We start from the raw sequence: 21617 nt of genomic DNA on the forward strand, positions 1-21617 counted from the left end.
TAAATAATGAGCAAGAAATAAGTATGTATTGAACTTTGTGTTTGCAAGGTTAGAAGAGTGCAAGGGGCTTAAGAAGTGAGAAAATAAAATATAGCAAAATAGTCTGCATTCAAAACAAACCTTTGCCACTTAAGCTCCAGAGCTTTGTTTGCCAGAATCTGTAAATGAAGGACTTGAAACACAATATAAACATCTGTGTTGGGCAATAAGACATGAAACATGTTCAAATAATATGTGGTATTGCTATTTTAAGCTATAACATATCTGACTTCTACATTGCCATTCTAAAAAGAGAAAGCTATCCCTGGAGTTTGGTACAGGCTGTTCAGTATTTTGTACAGTCAATACACCCGCTTAACATTTTTTTAATATTTTCTTCCAGCAGAGAGAATGTGTTGCTATACAACTGAAACAAAAGATAGTATTTTTAGGGGTTAGAAATTCATATAGAATTACCCAGTTTAATATGTATTCTAAAATTCTTGATGCATAGTTTAACAAATAATCATGTTAACATGACTATGAATATGTCATCTCCATGGATTAAAGTATTTTTCTCAAAATATTTTTTAACAGGGAAAAAAAACCACCTGGATGTTGGGAAAATGAAACAAAAAAAAATTTGAGAAACAGTATATGCTTGCTAAACAAGAATTATGTTTATTTAGCTAGTGAATCACCTAGAGGAGTAAATTTTCACTTTCATGATAGCAATCTGTCAGGCTTGCAAACACCCAGAAATAGGAATTAAAGATTATTTTAAATGTAGTTATAAAGGTCATAAAAAGTCTGATTTAGACTGAGGTACATTTACTCAAAACTGAGATTCATTGAGTGGTAGCAAACAAACAGTTCCTCAGACAAATGCACTTTTTTCAGTATACATGTTACAGGAAAAAAAAATAAAAATAAAAATAAAAAAAAAAAAAAAAGAAATGTGCATTAACTGGTGGTGTCCACCAAGCTGCATATTAATATTCTCTTACACCAAACAGTTTGAAACAAGGGAAATGTCATTCTAATATAATTTCATGTTACGTTTCATTTGGCTAAACTGCAGCTTAAAGTTGCTTTGCCATATTAAAAGATTACTACAATAATTTTCACATGAACATTTAGACTTGAGTTTTACTCCAGGACTAAATATGGCATGATTTGCTTTTAATCTGTTGAATAGCTAAAAACTGACAATTAAAAAAAACTACAACAAAGAAAAAATTAACTTGAAGCAATGTGAATCTCACATCATTGAACCACTTCTAATGGTTAAATGTTAGTATTTAACAAATTCAAAGAGTTAATGAATCCTTGCATTCGTTCGGTCTCCTGTGCCTTAGCTAGGATGCATAAATACAAAAGACAGCAGATACTGGTAAAAGCTTCAGGACAGAAAGTGCTTGACGAAGGTACAGTTCTCAAGTGTGTTTGGTGAGAGAGTATAAGGGCAGATGCACTGATGAGAACCATTACAAGAAGAGTCAATTTTGTGTTAAAGTGTTCAAAGATGTCACCTTAAGCAGAAAAAAGCTTTAATAACGTCTTCTTAGACATATTAGGCATTTCCAGAGTCTACATCATTAGTGTTGTAATTCTAGCAGGACATCTCCATATAGTTATTGTTTGTTTCTATTTCTCTCCTGAAAAAAACAGAAACAAAAACAAGGAAAATCATGTTAATACATACAGTTCAACATTATCTGCTTTCTTCTCATTAGAACAGTTGCACTGCTTGCCATTTCTAATTCAGGCAACAAGCTTTCAAGGAAAAAGCTTCACTTGTCAAGAAATGCTCCGTATGAATATTTAAATATTCTATTCTCCATCCATTATATCCCTGGGAAAGATTCCATTCCCAAGTATCTCATTCAAAGCCCCCTATAATAAAACGTCACAATGTGTGGTCAAAAGGTAAAGAAACAAATTGACCCATTACCTCCTCCTCCATACAAACACATTTCTGAAGTAGTAAGAAAAATAATAAAAATAAGCCATCCACACTTTTTTTTTAAATTCCTTTCAATAACAAAATGTGAAACCAATGAGATGGGAATGGCTGGGAAAAAAACCCACTTCAATGCAAATCTGAGCTGCAGTCAAGACCATATTCACCTACAACACCCTCACAGCACTGCAAGGTGCTGCATTTGGTGTAAAAGAACAAAGTGTGTCATGTCATCTGTGTAATACAAACAATGATAAAATAACTTTTTATGATTAAGAGCTAAAATACTAATTGCTATCTCTACCAGGAACTAACAAATTCTTCTGCTCTATTACAAGTCTACAAGTTACTAAACAGAGTAAGTAACATTCAGTGCTTTATCATCACCCTCCATTTCCTTTACTTTAAGACAAACATACACTTAGGCATTATGACTACCCCTAGGAAAAAAAAATAAAAACAGATCAATAAACTGTATCTCGCTGCCTTCATTACATCTTCTAGACTGTAAAAAGACACTGTAGTTTGACTCTAAGAAGCTAAGAATTTATCTTCCAATTGCATTTGCTTTCTTAACATGTACAACTGAGCACATTATATAAATGTTTTAAAATACCTTTGTGGAAAAGAGGTAGGTTCCCTCCCCCACTTAAAAGAAAACAGAAACCTCATTTCCAGTATTTTTATTATTATTGCATTACACAGCATGTTATAAATGGAACATAAATGTAGCAGGGAAAACAAAAATAAACCAGAAGGCATTTGAACAGCGATTTCAAAAACCACTCTGATACCACACTGGAACTTTATAATGTTAGAAACTGTTCAGGAAAAGTGCAAATTAGTCTGTGAATCCAAGCATACGCTGCCAAAAAGACACTATTATGACATAAGAAGATACATAACATTTATACTGGTTAATAGAGTCCAGCTGATCATCTAGGCCTCTCCAAGACAGACCTCCAAGTTATTTCAAGATGAACACCAAAGAAGTAGAGCTCACACAGAGGTCTTGGTCACAATAAGCAGCTCATGGTTCCAGCAGATATACATCTAAGACTGGACATTCTCTAGGGCAGAACTTCAATGTTTTTAAAGTGAGAGCAATACTTGTACTGTTCTGCTTGAAATCATTTTATTCCTAGTTCAAAGGGACATGACTAATATTTTCATGGCAAAATACTGTTTTTAAAATGTGAGATGGTATTAACAACTGATACTATCAAACTGATATGTTAACAGGGCACATCTAGGCTGAAAACAGATGATCACTGGCCTCGTGCCTCACTGTGCATGTAAGGCATGCAAAAATAGCCTGCTTGTGCACATCTCAGATTATTCTTCTACAGTTAGTAGAGTTCAACTGGAAGAACTGCACAGTGCTGAAAAACACTACTGTGGTATTAAGTAAGAGCCTGTGAAACCACAATGTTAATGAATGAGTTATTAATATTTTAACAATTTTCAATACTACCTGTATACAAATAAAGCATCAGTTCCAGCCCATTTGCAAGTATTACACATGTAACCACTGAGTCAAGCTGTCTAGAAAGGCTCTCTCTGCATTGCAAACTGCTGCGCAGTAAACTGACCAAGCTTGTGCTTTTCATAGTCCCCGAAATCAAAATGAGTTTAAGCTCATAAAAATTCAAAGTAGAAAGGGAATGATATCCTGACTACCTGCTGTTACAAATTTCAAGTCCATTTTATGAGGAAAAAAAAAGCTTCAAAACACAACCAACTCACCTCTCCCATAGTCTCAAAAGTTGTATTTTACTACATTTATATTTAAATACTTAGTGCAGACATACAAACTCGACATTTTTCAATGCAAGTGAACATTACTTTCTTCAGATACTGCTATCAGTGATATCTGGTACTCTGTACAGCAAAACAGAGAAAACTTACTCTGGTTTTTGGGGGTGGCTTTTGTTGGATTGGTTTTATATAAACAGTGATTATAGACAAACTAGCAGAAGACTTTATCCCCAGCAGGTTTCCGCCACTGGAGCAGAGGAAGTTTCCAGCATAAATGACTGGATTTACCTACATTTCCCTTTCACACAGTATCTCGTTTCATGCATTCAGATGAGCCACATCTCTTCCGAAAAGCTTCACCAATCAATTTAAGTCCCCTGCCAAAGGCCAACTTCACTTTAGAACTTTGAGGTTACCCATCTTTAGGGGGAGTTTCTGAGTGGGACTTGGAAATTAAATACCATTCGAGTGAGAACAATGTGGGAACGTATCGGCTGGTTAAAGGTACCTGCCAGCTGCATACCATGTGGTGAGCAGATTTCACACATGCAAATAACTTTCTACACAAACTAACTAAGTGAAAGTGAACCTAAAAATGCTTGGGCCTGGGAAACAAGCATTGGTGTAGTGCAAACAAAAATGTGGAGTTCATTCTGTCTGAACTGCAAGGCTGCCTGACTTACTTCCAAATTTCAGTCCTCTGAATTACGAGCATTAATCAAATGATCCCATGCTGGAAAGTAGATGCAATGTAATTTATCCTCAGGCTTAACAAAAATCTCTATGCTAACAGAATTTCAAAATTCAAAGCAACAAAAATGTCTCCTGATCCAGTTTGAAAAAAAACTACCAAGATACATACAACATTGACTACTGGAACTTTTTGTCACAAAAAAAATCAAAGCGCCTCACTTTAAGTAGCAAAAATGTAAATGGTAGCCTAACAACAAGAAGCTATTAAGAGTTCTCGGCTCTATTTCCACACACCTCCCCTCCCCAAGATCCCATAAACTAAAGTTCAAGGTGAGGGAAAGCAGACCTGAAAGGACCTTTGCTTTTTTTATAGCAGTCACAAGTGCAAGCATTTCAAGGTGTGCATTCTGAAAGCCATCCAGGATTGCAAACTCGCTCTGCAGAGTTCCCACACACACACTCACCTCCCGCACCATCAGCTCTACTTGCAAAAATACCCTCGAATTTTGCTGAACTTTTGCGTCTTACTTTTGCATCTTACAGGATTGTTTAAAACGTTCATGCCTGACGCCATCTGCTTTGCCCCTGTGCCAAGAGGCAGCATTCTCACAGCAGCTGCAGAAGGGAATGTGTAGCACATCTTAGTTGCTTCACTGCAAACTGCGATTTAATCTTCAACTTAAAAGCCCTGTTCATCTGTGCTGTAAGCTAACATGTCAGACGGCATTCTGCGAGGCGAGGCACAGGCACACATCTCCGCTGCCAGCTCTGCTGCGTGGGCAAAAACACCTGGCAGAGGCAGAACAGACAGCTGTAGAGGTGGTGAGAAGCCACAGCAGAGTTCATGAAATCTCATTTACTAATGGCATCAGCCATAATCTGCAGTTTATTGCACCCCAGTGTACCATTACAGCTATGACAGCATAAATGTTGACCTTAGTGCTTGAGAACCACAATGAAAAACAGATCATTGGGAAAACTGAAAAATGCTGGAAAGAGTTTACTCCATTTATGACAAGGATCTCATTATCTGTTAACATAAACTACATTTCTGAAACTTAAAAAGAACCTTTATTTTTACACACTTTTAAACTTCTCACTCCAGAATTCCAAACTAGAGAGGGTAAATCTCCTAAAGACAGGTATTACACCAAAACTACATAAAAAATATTTAAATGAATTTTTGTGAGAAGCACTTCTGGGAATTCTGGGAAAATGGGAAGGGAGAATCAGATGGGAAGGATCTCCAGAAGCCTTACATGGACCTAGAAATTTTCTCCTGTAAAGATGCCATGCCTTCCCTAAACACTAATTTTCTTCTGTTCCTGATCCCAACATGTAAACTACTAGCCACAAATTAAAAATCAGCTTCAACACAGGAAGTCAAATGAGGCTTTGCAAGTCCTGAGCAGTTCCTTCTCCCAGTAAGCCCTATGAATTAATACTCAACTGAGACCCTGCTGCTGCAGATCATTTGAACTCCAAACAGTAAACAAGGCTTTAAAGCATATAACTATTAAGAAAGTCTGAAAAGCTGCAAGACCTAGGCTTCTAATTCATCTTCCTATTAGTTTTGATGGCATTTTACTTTTTTCAGTTTCTGAAATATAGTGATAATAATACGAACAAATTACAGTAAAAAGGTAAGTAAGTTTACATTTGAGCAGACACATGCATTGTTAATGGAACATGGACAGCACATGTTATTTTATTATGATAAATGGTATAGGTATTACGAACTTAGTCCACATCTGAAATTCCACAGTACATAAATAACAGGATACAAACATTCAGAAGGCAGAGGTGAGGAAAGAAACCTAACTACTTTAAAGATACCATATGACAACACTACAAGGAAAGGCTCTACAGAAACCAAGTTTGAACTCCATGTACCAGAAAAACCCTTCCACTCTTGTTTTCCCCAGTGGATACTTACAGTGATGGATTGGTCAACTCTAACTACAAGTAGCGAGTGCTTCTTTTCAGTGCTGTACATTGTTACACATTGAAATATCAGACGTTAATTAGCTACAAGACAGCCATTTCAGCAAGTTCATTAAAAAGAAAAATAAAAAATAAAAAAAAAAAAATCAAATCAAGGTTCCAGATCCTCATTATTGTTTGTTACCAATACTCACAGTATAGCATCAGCTTCTGAAGTCTGACAAGAGGTAGCTTCTAGCTACATCTATGGAAATTGCACTCAGTGATGATCACTGTCACAGCAAAAGAAGCAAAAGAATGACTAACACCTTCATTAATTTTTGTCAGACACCCATGGGCAACAACAAGATGATCTTATTTAATTACTCTGCTAAGGATTCTACAGTAGCCTTGGAAGGAAAATGACATCCACTGCAGGGCCTACAAAATGCACTGTGGTAGAATTTCTCAGGCAATTCTTCAAGCATCGACACTCATGCTCTTTGCATGTATGTAACTGAAATTCTGGTCTGCCGTAAGCAAACATGAACTTATTTTATCTTGGTTTCTCATTATATGCTATTTGAAAGTGCAATGAACATGCAATCTTACGTTTACTTTTTCATAACTGACTATAATCACTAGGTACAGAAACAAAACAAGAATTATAATTGGCTGTCAATATTAAGTACACTACCAAACCTCTGAAAAGGTGCTCACAAAGAACTGGGCTCAAACTACTTATCATCTGATACGAACTCTTGTAACGTATCATTTCAACTAGATGAATCTGAAGGTTAAAGCCAACCAACTTTGACATAAAACAATCCTAATCCAACTGAATCTACAGAAACAGTTTTATTAGCTATTCAAGATCTGTATGGTTTTATAGTGCTATTTTTTCTAACAAAGCACCATCAGAAATCTCTTGAGTTTTTGCTAACTAGTCCATCTGTGATGTAAGTCAGTGAAGCAAGGTTGAAGTACTATGTGGAGAGTCACACAGGTTGTGACTTCCTTGAAATATGCAGGCATATTTCTACCCTGCAAACTGCAAAAAAATCACCAGTGTTCTAGTCAGTTTGTTCTTAACAGAGCACTGCAATCTGAGGAGATTTAGCAGGAAGGAGAAGCCTGCTGCATGAATTTTAACAGCTATTCACATATACTCAAGGTTCTGCTTTTGCCCTACAAGAAGAGATTTAAAATTACTTCTTTGCTTTAGAAACTTAAAAGACACAGCATTCAGAAAAGGTAAACTGCCACGGATCCAACTCAAGCCTGAAGTCCCGTCTTTAGCAGCTACCTTCGTATTTAAGGACACTAAAGAATCAGATTCCAAAAATGACCGGTCTCTTGAGCATTAAGGTAAATCATTTGGTTGATATTCCTAGGTTTTCCAATAGGGGTCCCTATTTTACAGGCAAAATTGGTCTTTCAAGTTCCAGGGTCAGAGAATTTAAATGCAGTCTGCAAAAGGACTCGTATGCTCGACTTTGCAGGTAGGAATTTCAAACCATAAGGAAAAACATGACAAGATCTAAGCAAGCATCACTATAAACTAAGCCTATTTGTGAGTTTAATTACATTCCATCTCTTCCATACAACAGTCCAACACTGCACTTTTCCCCTTGCACCGTCTTTTCCCTTACTAGAGAAGGGCAGGACACATCACTCCTCCAAACTCTTACATAGTCACTCTAATACCACATTTTAACATAGAGACCTCTCCATACTATCCGCATCCTGTAAGGAATTCTAAACCCTACCTCTGAACAGAAACAATTGACTCCACCAAACACACCAAAACCAGGCACATCTGAAATCCCTGTGTCTTGAGACACATGAGAATTTGCAGGTCATTTTTAAGCATTTCCAAAACACTAAAGATGCAAAAGCAAATGAAGACATGGTAAATAAGCACATCATCGTGGGATGAAAATTCTGGATCAGTATGTCTAGAATTACACTAGCCAAATAATCCTCTTCTCCCAAGACAGGGAGTACATATTCATCTCATAATTATCAACAGAGCAAAAATGTATCTTCTCTTTCTACTTTCTTCTTAAAACAGACATGAGACCTGCAATACCACTTTCATTTACGAAGATGAAACTGTAGATTAACATCAAGTTCCAGGAAATTGAAAAATAATGGTCCTTGAAACATCAAAAGCACACAGGAAATGCACAAGTTTCTCAGAAGATATTACACAACCTGTTTCATTTACTGTTTTGAACCTCTTTTTGATGCAAATGCACAAACTTTATAAAGTTGTCTGGTACAACTATCATTTAACTATATTAAAAATGTTGGTCAACTACCTGTTTTTCTTGACTTGTACAAGGACTGTGGATGCACCTATATCTGACATTGTAACCTAGTAGTTGATGGTTGGGGGTTAAGGGGAGGAAGAAATGTCTACAGTTGATGGATGTTCTCTCCCTTTCTTCCTTCAATATATTTTTAAGAAATGCCATATCAAGCATAAAGTCAGCGATGACCTGGAGTGGAAAGAGTTACACTGCTTAACACTGTGGCCAGATTAACAACCAATTACATGAGTATCAGAACTGGGGGGAGGAAATACTCCTTTTGAGAGTCAGAAAGTTTTATCTATATCTACATTCCTATTACAAGACATGTAGTACAACAGGAGAAAGCTAATATTTTAAATGCTATTTACCTGCCATTTAAAGGCTTCCTGAAAAGTAAAATTTCTAAATGCAAATTAGATAAACAAATACATAATGAATTGCTCTACCTTCTCCTATGGATATAAATTATATTGTTTTTCTGAACTATCTCACTAAGAAAAACATCTAAAAGTGTTCTAGAGTTACATGAAGCCATGATCTTTTTTTCTATGATATTCTACAAAAGTAGAACTATGTACCAAAAAGAAACAAAAGTCATCCCTGGGCAACAGGTAACTGCAGGTTAACAAGCCACCATCTGAAGGTATGTAAGTAATAACCTTCCAACAGCTGCATTTTTAATAAGAGCCACATTTCATTTTGATCCATATATTTACTGAAGATCATGTGCATAACTACTAATACAGGCCTTCTTTTTTTTTTTTTAAACAAACAAATACGCACATTTACACCGTAAAGCAACAGATCAAACTAAGCACTAATGCAATTTCAGATTACTCCAATGCACTACTGAGAGAACTCATGAAAAACTTCACCGATTTCTTTGCTCCTTTGGTGAAAGATCACAGTACTTGTATGTTTAAAATAGAACACTGGAACCTGAGCCGAAAGAAAAGTGTGAATAGTTACTGCACAATATGGTTCCAATCCCAATTGTAGGTATCTTCCAGGCACCAGGATCACATCAAACAGTGGTAGACACCAGAGTTCTAATATTTAAGCTTAAAGAGACTATTCATAGTCATTTGCACGTAACCTTCATCAAATGGCAGTGACTAAAGTTTCATGTTAGTCACATACTATTCATTGCACTTTTATAACTATGCTGCCATATTTTAATAAAACATACTGCTAGGTCATATTGGAAATTAATTATTGATCCCCCTGAGTTGTTAAGATTAAACTTTTACAACCAATTATTTTAAAGTAAGTTAGCTGGAATGATGAACAGTTATAAAGTAAATTAAATACATAAATCACATGCTGTTTACTATGTTTAGATCACTGGCTGTATGAAAGCTTGCTACCACCTATGCAATAACAAAACATCAACTGAACTTCAAGGAACATGTAAATGACTACCAGTGCTTGATGTATTTAATATTTTATCAACAGCAATAAACATATTTTTCATGACCAAAACACTGGAAACTGACTGCCACAGCTGCCACAGAAAATGGGCATGAACTTAATTTACACAGTTCTACTGGCAGTAAAAAGTACACAAATTTAAACACAGCTCCATAAAAGCCTAGCTGGCACTAGGTAATAAAGGATTACTCAATTAACCGTAAACCAGGGCTTACAATACTAATTGTTGCATTTCCAAAATATTCTTGAATCACAGAAGAGTTAACAATTGTATGTTTATGATTTAAAGAAAGGTTGCTTGTATGCTGTGTGATAAAAGAAGAAACCTATAGGTTTAACATCAATACTCAGCCGTAAGAGAATGATAAACAAGAACTCTTAGTAACTGTAGCTTAATTTAGACTTCCTGTATTTTAAATACATATTCATTTGCTTAAGGTACATCTCAAATCCATCTACAAAGACAAAACCTTACAGCCATATATCCAGCTCTAAAGTAATTTTTTGGAATTTGTCACAAAACCAGTTTGCACAAAGCTGTAGAAGAATCACTACCTAGTATCTTGACCAGTATGTTTTCTCTCAATAGTATTGGCAAAGGTAACTTAACATACAAGCATAGAGTTCAGTATTGGAGTCATACAGGTAATGTATGGTTCCCTGAGGGTATTAAAGGAAACAACAATGTTAGTTATTACACAAATATGCACAATCGCATTCATCTAGTTAAAGACCTACTAAATCCTGAATTTTGTACTCTGTATTTTAAGTTAAGCATATACAGAAACACTGTGTTCCCCCTCTCCACTACATTTTGTGGCTTCATCTACTACCAAGGAAACAGAACCACAAATGGAACACATCTTCCTCAGTTGCTAAGGCATGTCTGAATTATAACTCCTTTGCTAAGTTTTTTCAGAAAAGTACCTACCTCTGAAGCAAACTAGTTATTTGTGGAGTGTCTTACACCATCAAAAATTAAGAAAATACTGAAACATGAAGGATACAGAGAAAGATGATAATCTTAGTCCTGAAACATTACCAAAATCACAATGAAGTTGTACTAAAACCCTGAAAGTTTCCCCTTACAATGAATATACATTTTAAAATGTGGCCCATCCTTCCATAATCAAGATAGCATGGAAGTAACAATACTGATCTATGGCATATTAGGTTTTCTTCCTAGAAAAAAAATGCAAAAGGCGTTACACACCCAAGTGGGATATTCATCTTGTCTCCAAATAATAAAAACTTTCAATGTGACAATTTACTGCGGATCTGTGCAATAAAACTACAAAATTGATTTTGGGCATGCACAACTGGTTTATAGGACAGGCAACACGTCTGTTGAAGGATTAGAACATACAAGTAGGATGGAAACACTGCAGTAGTAGAAACCTAACAGAAGTTAAGCTGGTGAAATTCTTATGCAGCCAAAATTGTGGCAGCTTCAAGAAGTGAAGAACTTCAGGACTTCACATCCCACAAGGCCCCTAACTAGCACAAACTCTAGACTTTTTGGGGTTGGGAGGTGGTTATGTAGGTGGTGTGACAGGATGAACAGAGAGCACTAACACCAAACAGCGCTGATGCAAACTCCCATTTCTGAATACTTGCACATCATCTAACCGGTACAATAGTTTCTGAAATGTTTCTAACCATGACACAAATTATATTATTTACTTACTAGCAAACTTGGAGGGAAAATAAATATAGTAAAAGAAAATATTGTGGACAACGGTGAACACAAGTAGGGAAACTACACACAAGACAAAGTACTATAAACCAGCTTAAATTAAATGTCTTTTTTGCTTGTCTGGTTTTCTGCAGTATCTCCAAAACTAAAGGTTTCTTTATAGATTTTCTACAGATTTATCATATGTATACTCTTCTTCTCAGACATTAACTATATATTACTCTTTTTTATTGTTTTTTAGAAATGAACTATGAGAAACATCCAAAAGATTATTCCAACACTGTACAAGTCATTGCTGTGTCACTTCTCTATTTCACAATTGTACAAAAGACAAATTGAATCAAGGGGAAAACCTGCTTTTCACAGTAATCATGCTGTTAAGATTTCATTAAAGCAGAATTTGAAATGATATGTTAAATAAAGTAAGCGTCTCCTGTAATTTCTGGTCCTTACACCCAGAAATCGTAAAAATCTAAACTAGAAGACTTGCGTTATGGATAACACACTCAATTCAGGTTTTGTTTACTTTAAAGGGCAAAACATGTCAGAAGTCCACTTATGCAGGCCTATGTTAGTATTGAGGTTAAACACATATCTGTGTTAACAAAACAAGTTACAAGAACTGTAATCTTCTCATTAAGAGCCAGTTATATCAAGCACCGACATCCTGAGTAAAAAGCACCACTTTCTGATTCAACACTCACACACTTAAGTTCCAGTTGTATGAAAAACAAGGTTTCCAAAACCAGAAAAAACAGAAGATCTACTATAATGACACGGATTTCTTACCCTACGCATGGCTTCCTCCTCCTCTTGACGCTTTTCATAATGTGCAAAGTCATCAAAGATTGAGGTGGTATGCTTGAAAGTAGCAATTATTTTAAGCACTTGCTTGGCTTTTTCTAGGGGTACCTCTTGAGTGTCCCTTGAATTGGTAACTGGTTTGTTGTCATTGTTTTCCAAGCGAATATGCCGCAGTTGGTTATTGGGAACGTCTTTAACAAAGATCCATTTGACATCAAACTTCCCCTTCCACTTATCCTGAGACCAGACACCAGCATATGCATTGTAGTCCACAACAGACTTCATCTCAGCCACACCACAAAAGTGTCCACTGCCATTCACACTGAAGAGTAAATAGAGTGGGCCTTTTCCATTCAGGGAACGGTAAGCAGCATCCAAGCGCTTATTACCATGCTCAGTACTACACCAGATAGAGTACTTAATGGAGCGATGAATATCGTCCTCTGAATAACTTTTGATTATAAACACACGTCCATTCTTCAGATTCCAATCGAAGTCTTTGGGATTGTAGTTGTTTATGGCCTTTAGTTTCTCCAGCACTGGGTGCACTTCCACACCAGAAGGTGAGGAGCTGACGGATACAACGCCTAAACCAAAGTTCTCGCTACCAGCTCCATTATTCTGGCTGAAGCCCACACCCCTATTACGAGGAGCTACCCAGCGGTTTTGCAGCTGTTGCTGCTGCAACTGGTGAGGCTGGGCCTGCTGCTGAGGTCCTTGTTGCTGTTGTGGTTGCTGTGGCTGAGGCTGCTGTTGAGGCAGTTGGCTTTGCACCAGTGGTGGTGGTTGAATTAATGGCTGAGGCTGCTGGATTATAGTCTGAGGAGGCAGTACTGGTTGGGCTGGGGGTGCTTTTACTACTGACCCTTTGTCATCCCAAGTTCCAATATTCATGTTGTGTTTTATAGGTGGTGGTGGTACAGCAGGGCCCCCAATGCCCACATTACCTTTAGGCTTGAGCTTCGGCTGAGGTTTAGCAGGCTTCCTTGCAATGGCAGCCCATGAGGTTGGTTTAGGTGCTGAACTGCTAACCGGGGGCACACTGTTTGCTGCAATGCTTGTCATACCTGTACTGCTCAGAGCTGAGCCTACAGTTTTTGTCACAGCGGCTGTCATATCTCCACCAATTTTCAGTCCAGTCATGCCTTGCTCAATGCTGCTAATCCCAGGCACCTTGCTCAGAGTATCACTGCCAAATCCAGCCTGTCCATCTGCTATGGCTCTCCCAAGAGAACTAGGTGGATAGCCATAGCTGCTGCTGTAAGCAGAGCTTTGCGTTGATTGTCCCTGAGATCCACTTGTCCCCCATGTAGAGAAGTCTGCATTCCCAGGAAAAAAATTAAATCCATGCTGCCCGAGAAATGGAGGGGTATTTCCTAATGCCCCAGGTTGACTAAATACACCATCAGGTATGTAATGGTGTTCACCATTACTCATCTGTCCATAAGTTGTCAAGTATGGCATTGGAGGGTCACCTGCAGTTGACCATGCTGCTTCGCCTAAAGAGTATGGAAATCCAATGGATGGAGCGTAATAACTAGGCATATATGGGTCTGACATTGGTGGATAGCTGTTACTCTGAAAGAGAAAATAAAAACAAAAATCAGCAATATAGACAATTATGCTCAGGGAAAAATAAACACAATAAACTGTAATGCAGTCTGAAACATTTTTAAGGATTACATGAATGTGCTTGTAACTTCCACCATTCCTCCTAATGTAAAAGATGAAGAAGGTATCTGTTAGATATGGCCATTTTTTCCTCAAGAGACACTTTCAAAGCACTAAAGAGCTCCAATTTTGTAATATATTATCTTTATTTTTAGTAACTAAGCTAAGCTTAAAATGCCTCCATGTCAACAGTATGACGAAAATAACAAGCTACTAAAAGAAAAAAACCAAACAAACAAAAAAAAAAAAACAAAAACAAAAACAAAAACAAAACAAAACAACAAACCACCAAAAAGTCTTAACAACTATAGTTTCATAGAAACAGAAAAATAGCTGCAACTATGATTTAAAGTTTTGGTATTTTTAGGTTTTTGTCAAATTCCTCACTTCTAGCTGTTTCTCACTTCCTGCCAGAATATTACTGTGAAAAGGACGCAAGAATGCCTGTCTTTCAGGAGGAACAACAATCAAGACAAAACATTTCTATACTATTTGAGAATGAACCTAGCAGAACAAAGTTTTCTAGCTAAACTCAAATCATACTTCCAAGACTCACGGAAAACCACTGCATTTACTCTTGAGAAGATGAAGTTCAAAGACATTTGAAGGACTACCCCCATATAATTTCTGATGTTGTTTTGGGGAAAGAAGTGCAAAATTATCATCTTCTAGCTGATGCCTCCTTCATGTTGAATTATTTGAAAAAAAAAAAAAAAATGGGAATGCAAGCAAAATTCTCAAAGCCTTTTAATAATCTGTACTTTCTGCCTCTTTCAAGACTGCTACAGTTTACAAACTTAACTTAATGAGTATTAACTTTTGACTAGAGAGACAATTCACTGCTCATTAACTTCCTGGCATAAGAGCTGTAACTAAGCTGTAGTAATATTAAGCTTCAACCTAATTTGCCATCAACTGTGAGCTACCTCTACCAACTTCAAAGGAAATCATGTCCAAGCAGTTAATATTTTCTCGGAGCCAATGAAACTGTTGTTTTGAACTGTATCCAACAGATGATGATCTCATGGCAAGTTTAAGGCATGGGGTTTTGGTTTGGGGTTTGCGTTTGTATTTTTCCTCAGGCTTCTTGTAACTTTATTTTTCTGAAGTCAGAGCACAAGCTCAAGAGCAGGACACATCAGAGCATGCTTTTAAATTGAATCTTTTCCAGAATCATTAAGAAGACTATACATGTTTAAGATACCATATGATAAGGATAAAAAAACCCAAAAACATTTCAATAAATATTCAATCAAGTAAGTAATGCCAAGAAATATCATCCAAAAATTAAGTCTAGAAGTCAGCTGAACTCCAAGATTAACTTCAATATAGTAAACAATGCTCACTTACCTGATTTGTCTGACTACTTAGATATGGCTCAAAATCATCATCATTTACTGCATCCTTTTGATGAATCGAACCGTTTTGTACTGAAACTAAAAGTAAATCTGTATTAGGTATGCTCTCTGGAAGATCTGTGTTGCACTTTTAATCTAGATAATACTTCTTAAATCACTTGGACACTGTGCTTTGTTAAGACTGAACATATTATTCTAAGCACTGCTTTCTAAAGTCAAAGAAAATAGCTCATTCTATTGATGATCCTGATCAGATCTCAGGAGAGGTCTGGAAAGATGGCAACCAGAGAAGACTATGCCTGACTACTCCTTCCTGAGCTCCACAGACAAAGAAAAAACTATAGGCACACCTTATTCACACAGGCAGTAAATCCAGCGTTTCCAGAAGTACTAGACTAAGTGCAAATGTGCAGACCAACCAGATCAGACATACTCAATAGGTTCAGGGAAAGTTGCAACATACACCTTTCTCCTGCCAGGAGGAAAGGCAGTTACCCACCAAGACAACCATGAAGAACATCATTATTCAGCTATTTATTTCCATATTTCCTATGTAACTATTATACTGTTCTGCATTAGTGGCATCTCTGAAGCTCTGAGGGGATAAAGTAAGACAGAAACAAGAGCTAAAGTCCCCAAGGGAGATTACAAATCCTTTCCTAGCATATATGCCCCTATACACTGGAATCTCTTCCTACTGTCTCTACTTGGCCTCCTATTCCCTTTAATTTCCTCTAAGGCATTACACCTACCTGAAATTTTCCAGCTGCCCAAATTACTTGAAGTGTCTCTCTACCCTCCCCCAGGCTACTATTCAAACAAAGTCAAATGGCACAAATTTCTGCTATGTTCCACTGTTTCCCATGGCGCAAAGCAGAATAGGGACTTAAACCAGCAGTTTGCAATTATACAACTTGAAGATTAAGATCTCTTCTCAAAAATAAGTAACTGATTTTCTGAATGCATTTTTTGTTATTTCTCAAGGTTTTATAGTGATCAGTAAGGTGCACTGAGAAACCATGACAGCAGAAGCTACAACAGTTGATTTTCTGACAACTTGAGACACCGAGTTAGGAGCTTACTCAGTGATTTCCCCTTTTACAAAAGCTTCTGAAAAGTATACACAACCATGTAACAAAACCTTCAACATTGTTGGAGTTAGTGTTTAAGAGCGGTGTTTTTTCTTATTTATAAAAAGGGGGGTTTGCCACCCAAAGTTCATGTTGCCTGGACCAAGACACTTCATTTTATTATTATTTTTCTTTCTCCACATTTGACTTTAACACCTCTGAAATAAACTGCTTTCAGGGAATGAAACTAACTGGGAAAAGAAAAAAAAAAAAAAAGAAGATAAAATCACCAGGAATAACCAAAATTCTGAGAGAATTTTACTTCAGACAGCAGTAAAGAGCTAAAAATTCATAACACAAACAACAGAAGATATTTTTCAAAGCAAGTATCTGGAAAGGAAGAAAGCAACTTGTGTTTTAATTTCTTGAAGTTTTAAAAGTCAGAACACTTGACACTTCAGTTATTACAAATTGGCACAGTGCATTCGTGTATTAGCAACAGCCAAATATGACCAGTAATGGTGAGCACAATGGGTTTTAAAGCTTGATGCAACAACGTTCCTAAAAAAACACCAAATTTAGATTTATTTTAGGTGTTGACATTTTTTTCTTTTCCATAAGGAGTTTCAGTTAAGGTCATTAATTATCCTAAATTTACACACAATGGTAACATATCAATGAGCTGGAAGACTATATTTCTCTTTATATTTGGTCCAGTCACATAAGGGATGAGCCTCAAATTTGTCGATGCTATGCCCATTGCTTAGACTTAACCAAATAGTAGGAGAGCACAATTTCCATGCACAATTCTGTTATAAAGAAAAACATAGATGGCAGCATACGAGTTTCTTAGAAGCATGCAACCACAAATAAAGGAATAAACAGCTGTATGTCAGGACTAGAATCCTATCAAAATTAATCTCCTCATACTGACAGCTAATCTTCACAAAACATGCATCTGCTATGTTTATTATTTCAGAGTTATCTAAAGGTCACTTAAGACAGAATTATTTTTGGTCTGCCATTACAACTAACATAGAAAATACATTTACAGGAGTATTATTTCTTATTCATTCTGTATTGAGATCTTAATTCAGTGACAGAAAACGTTTCTACACTGACATCTTTCCTAGTAAACATACATTTCTCAGTGAAACAGCATCACTGGAAGCATGTTTCTCTGGCTTTTCATTCTAACTTTACATAATGTGTTAATAATGAAGAATGTAGCCCACACACACATTTAACAAGAGCAAACAGATTAAGATGCATGCCTCATTCCCAAAATCTCACATTAAGTTCCAACTGAACAGGGTAGTAATGAAGAATACTAATTGAAACTAATCTACAGTTACTAAAAATAACTGTATCAATCCAATCCTGAAAATACCATATATTTCCACAAACACTGTGAAAACATACAATGTAATTAGATACTGGGAAGAAACAACTCATCAAGTAAAGGAGCTTAAAGCTTATATTCTTTTAACTGCTACTGTCCTTTGAATAACCACTTGCAAAATGCACAAATGATGGCTGAAGGCGTAAGAATAAATTTTTCATTAGAAGTTATTACACCTTGATTAATGTGAACAAAAGAAACAACATTTCATTCTTGTTTTAAATCTAATGCTTACATTTAAACCTTCTACAAACCCAAAGATTATACACACATATGTAAACACAAGTCAGCACTTTCCTACAACAGGTGTGATACACTGGCACAACAAACAAAAGGGAGAAAAAAAAAAAGTGTTAGGAATGCCAGTTTCTCCCCACCCCCACCCACTTGTAAGACATCATTTGATTGATGTCAGTTCTGATGTTTTATGTCTACTGTACAGCAGTTGACAATCAAAAGAAAACTTTGAAAAGAGGATAATTTACTCATTCAAATCTCTGAAATGCTAACACTGATACCCAACACAACAGATGGATAGTACAGTTCTACTAGAACTTCAATCCCACAAATTCTGGTCAAGGGGAACAGTACAATACACCAATTTATAATTAACTAAAATAAAGCACTCTAAACATTTTATTAAACAATACAAATCTGCTACCTCCCAGTATCATTTGCAGGTCTAGGATTTTTTGTTTCAATATGAAAAATAGTCTATTTCCATGCATACACCCTTTATACTGCTCACTCACATTCTCTCATATGCTCCACCAGACATGTGGACAGTAACCTTCTTAGCATCCTCTAATATTATAACTCTTACACACAGAACCAATTTCTGGTTACTCTTTAAACATCTTCCCTTGAGGCTCCTTTAACGTGGGGCCTACCATGGCACCTGAAAACAGATTACTGTCTGCTAATATGTTGTTATTAAGGATTGCTGATACTGACTTAACCTCTCGAAAAAGTCTCTAACCCAAAGCCAACTACTTATGCTCCGATGTGCTACCATCTTCAATCTCCTAGCTCTTTAATCGAATGCTGAATCATAACTTAGCTTCATTAAATAGACATTAAACCAAATAATTTAACAGAACAGAGGAGATTTTGTTTTGTTTCACTACAGTTTTCATTTAGGTCATATTCTTACCAAGAAAATACATAGAAAGTATCCAATATTTAAGAGGATGCACTCCATAAAAATTCAAGTTCAGAAATGCAAGAATCTCTTCCACACATAGCAAACTAAGAGATGTGTTTTGATACAAACATTCTGTGGTATTTACAAACTACAGCACACAAAAATATGCTAACATAAGTAAGTTAAAGCCAACTCTTGCATTTTCACTGTTAAACAAGCTGCAACATAACACACAATTAGAAATGCTTGATATTTCCACTCCTATTCATATATACGGTGTGTAGTTCAAAAACTACTTGTATGTCTCTCTAAAAGATGCATCTCAATAACCTCACTAAAACTGAGATATGATAATTTGAAGAACACAAAGCCACAAACTACTTGCTAAAATGATTCTGACTTTTCTTCTCATTTTAGGGCAATATGGAATATATAAATAAAACTATTCCAAAGACACAAAGAAATAGTTAAAAACTCCAGTTTGAATTTTTTTTGGGGGGGAAGGAGGGAGATGTAAGTATTAGAATATGAGAAAACAAGTATTCAAGAGTGACCAAACTGAGGAGGTCTGAGGATGTAAACAAGTTCATTTTACTCTGCATGCAGAGAAATAAAAATGAACAAGCCAAATTCAGCAAGATTCAAGAACCATGTGCCACTCACCAAATATGATCGTGATATTTGTAATAAGCAGCAGATAATATGCACATAGAATAAGTATGCTGCGGTTAACATTGAATAACGGTTCAGAGAGAACAATTAGATTAGTTCAGATAATGAACAGTGAGAGGCAAAGAGTGTATGAGCTCAAAAAAAATGTTTATCTGCATGAACAAATAACAAGGATATTAACACAAGAAGGTAGCTGTGCACGTTAGTCTATACCTAAGAATTAAATGGGCACAATTGTACTGATTAGGCAAAAAGAATTCCCAAATAGAGTATTAGTCTTTATATCAAAGAAAAGAAATTCCAGACCAGAAAGAAATCGCAAGATATAACCCGAGATGTTGTTTACAACACACTTGCCAAGAATTTTAGAGAGAAGAATATAATGTAGTTAGTTCCTTGTTTCTGTGGGAGAGAAGAAACCCCACTGAATACGGTATTTAAAAATTAAGGTGTTGACAGAAATATGAAAAAAGTAGAAAAGCAGAAAGCCTACTAACACTAAGAGAATATTCTATACTGACACTAAAATGAAGAGAAAAGCCCACAAAGATTCTGAGAATAAGGAAGGTGATGTGTTCTGCTCACAGATATGAGTAACTAAATAGTCACGTGGCTGTTGTCTCACAAGCTAAGGAAGCTGTTCAAAAGATTCTTCCTGATGATTCTAGTAGACTGATTTTATTTACTGCACAGAAAGGCCCACGGTGTACTGTTAAAGAGATTATACAAGCATAACACAAAGTCAGCTAAAAAGAAATAGACAGGTTATCACCTGGCTTCTGACATAAATCTTCATTGGCAAAATAAACCATTTTAAATTGACATACCACCATGCTGCAGTAAAAATGCTGGGAAACAACATTTTGGCACAGAATTTCATGTCATCTTGCTCCAAAATAAAAGACATTCTATAGCTACATTCTCTTCCCACGATTTTCTGAAGACACATTAACCTCCATAAGCAGCAATATTAGCGATTTATACAGAAATACAAGGAATCAACTTACCTTTATTTCCCTGTCCTTTAGGTCTCTGTATGTAGGAAAGTGGGGGGGGGAGGGGGAAAGGCAAAACAAATTCAGTTAGAATCCTCTAATGTTTACTTCAGGGTAATTCCATTTATTTGCCAATTCTGCTCTTTTCAACTTTTATTTAAACTTTCAGTTTAATATTTTAAACTTTCAGTTTAAAATATTATTAAAAACATGCTATTGTAAAAACTATTCTGGTATATAAAATATCATGTAAAATATTACCAAAAGCAATAAAACTTAAAAATTAAAATAATTTCCCCAAAAAACATTTAAATAACCTAGTTTTTTACAGCATGTAAAGCATAAATGGTGTTGAAAACCTGAAAAAATGAATTTTGATTCTGTCATGTGTTCCCTAAAACATAAACAAAGCATGGAGTAAAAGAACAATGAAAGTTAGTAGTTTAAGATTACTACCAGTACTAGAACTTCATTAGAACTTATCATATGTCATCTTTTGACTGATGGGTTCTTATCAGGCAGTAACCTACAGTGCCTTGCTTTTTAGACACACAAAGGAATAGAGAGTGATATTGTAAACTTAACTACAAGTTATGTATTCCTCATCTAGGCAATTACACTGAGAAAATTATGCAGCCTGTATGAAGCTTTCACACAAGGAAATAATACCTTAAGGAGGACTTGGCGGGGTTTTTTTTGGTTTTTTTAGGATTAGTCATTACAAAACACTGTTAATCTGT

The 21617-nt window shown here is 36.1% G+C and overlaps 1 protein-coding gene across 1 annotated transcript; it reads right to left on the minus strand.

Moving 5' to 3' along the window:
* Positions 1-635: 635 nt before the first annotated feature.
* On the minus strand, positions 636-20911 carry YTHDF3 (YTH domain family, member 3). The gene is made up of 4 exons (XM_010009886.1): positions 20890-20911; positions 15587-15672; positions 12551-14143; positions 636-1637 (listed from the first exon to the last, which is right to left on the minus strand). The coding sequence occupies exons 3-4, from the start codon at positions 14123-14125 to the stop codon at positions 1614-1616; spliced, it is 1599 nt and encodes a 532-aa protein (XP_010008188.1). The 5' UTR covers positions 14126-14143; positions 15587-15672; positions 20890-20911; the 3' UTR covers positions 636-1613.
* Positions 20912-21617: the final 706 nt, after the last annotated feature.

Source organism: Nestor notabilis, unplaced genomic scaffold (genome assembly GCF_000696875.1).
Source record: "Nestor notabilis isolate BGI_N333 unplaced genomic scaffold, ASM69687v1 scaffold960, whole genome shotgun sequence".
NCBI classification, from domain to species: Eukaryota; Metazoa; Chordata; class Aves; order Psittaciformes; family Psittacidae; genus Nestor; species Nestor notabilis.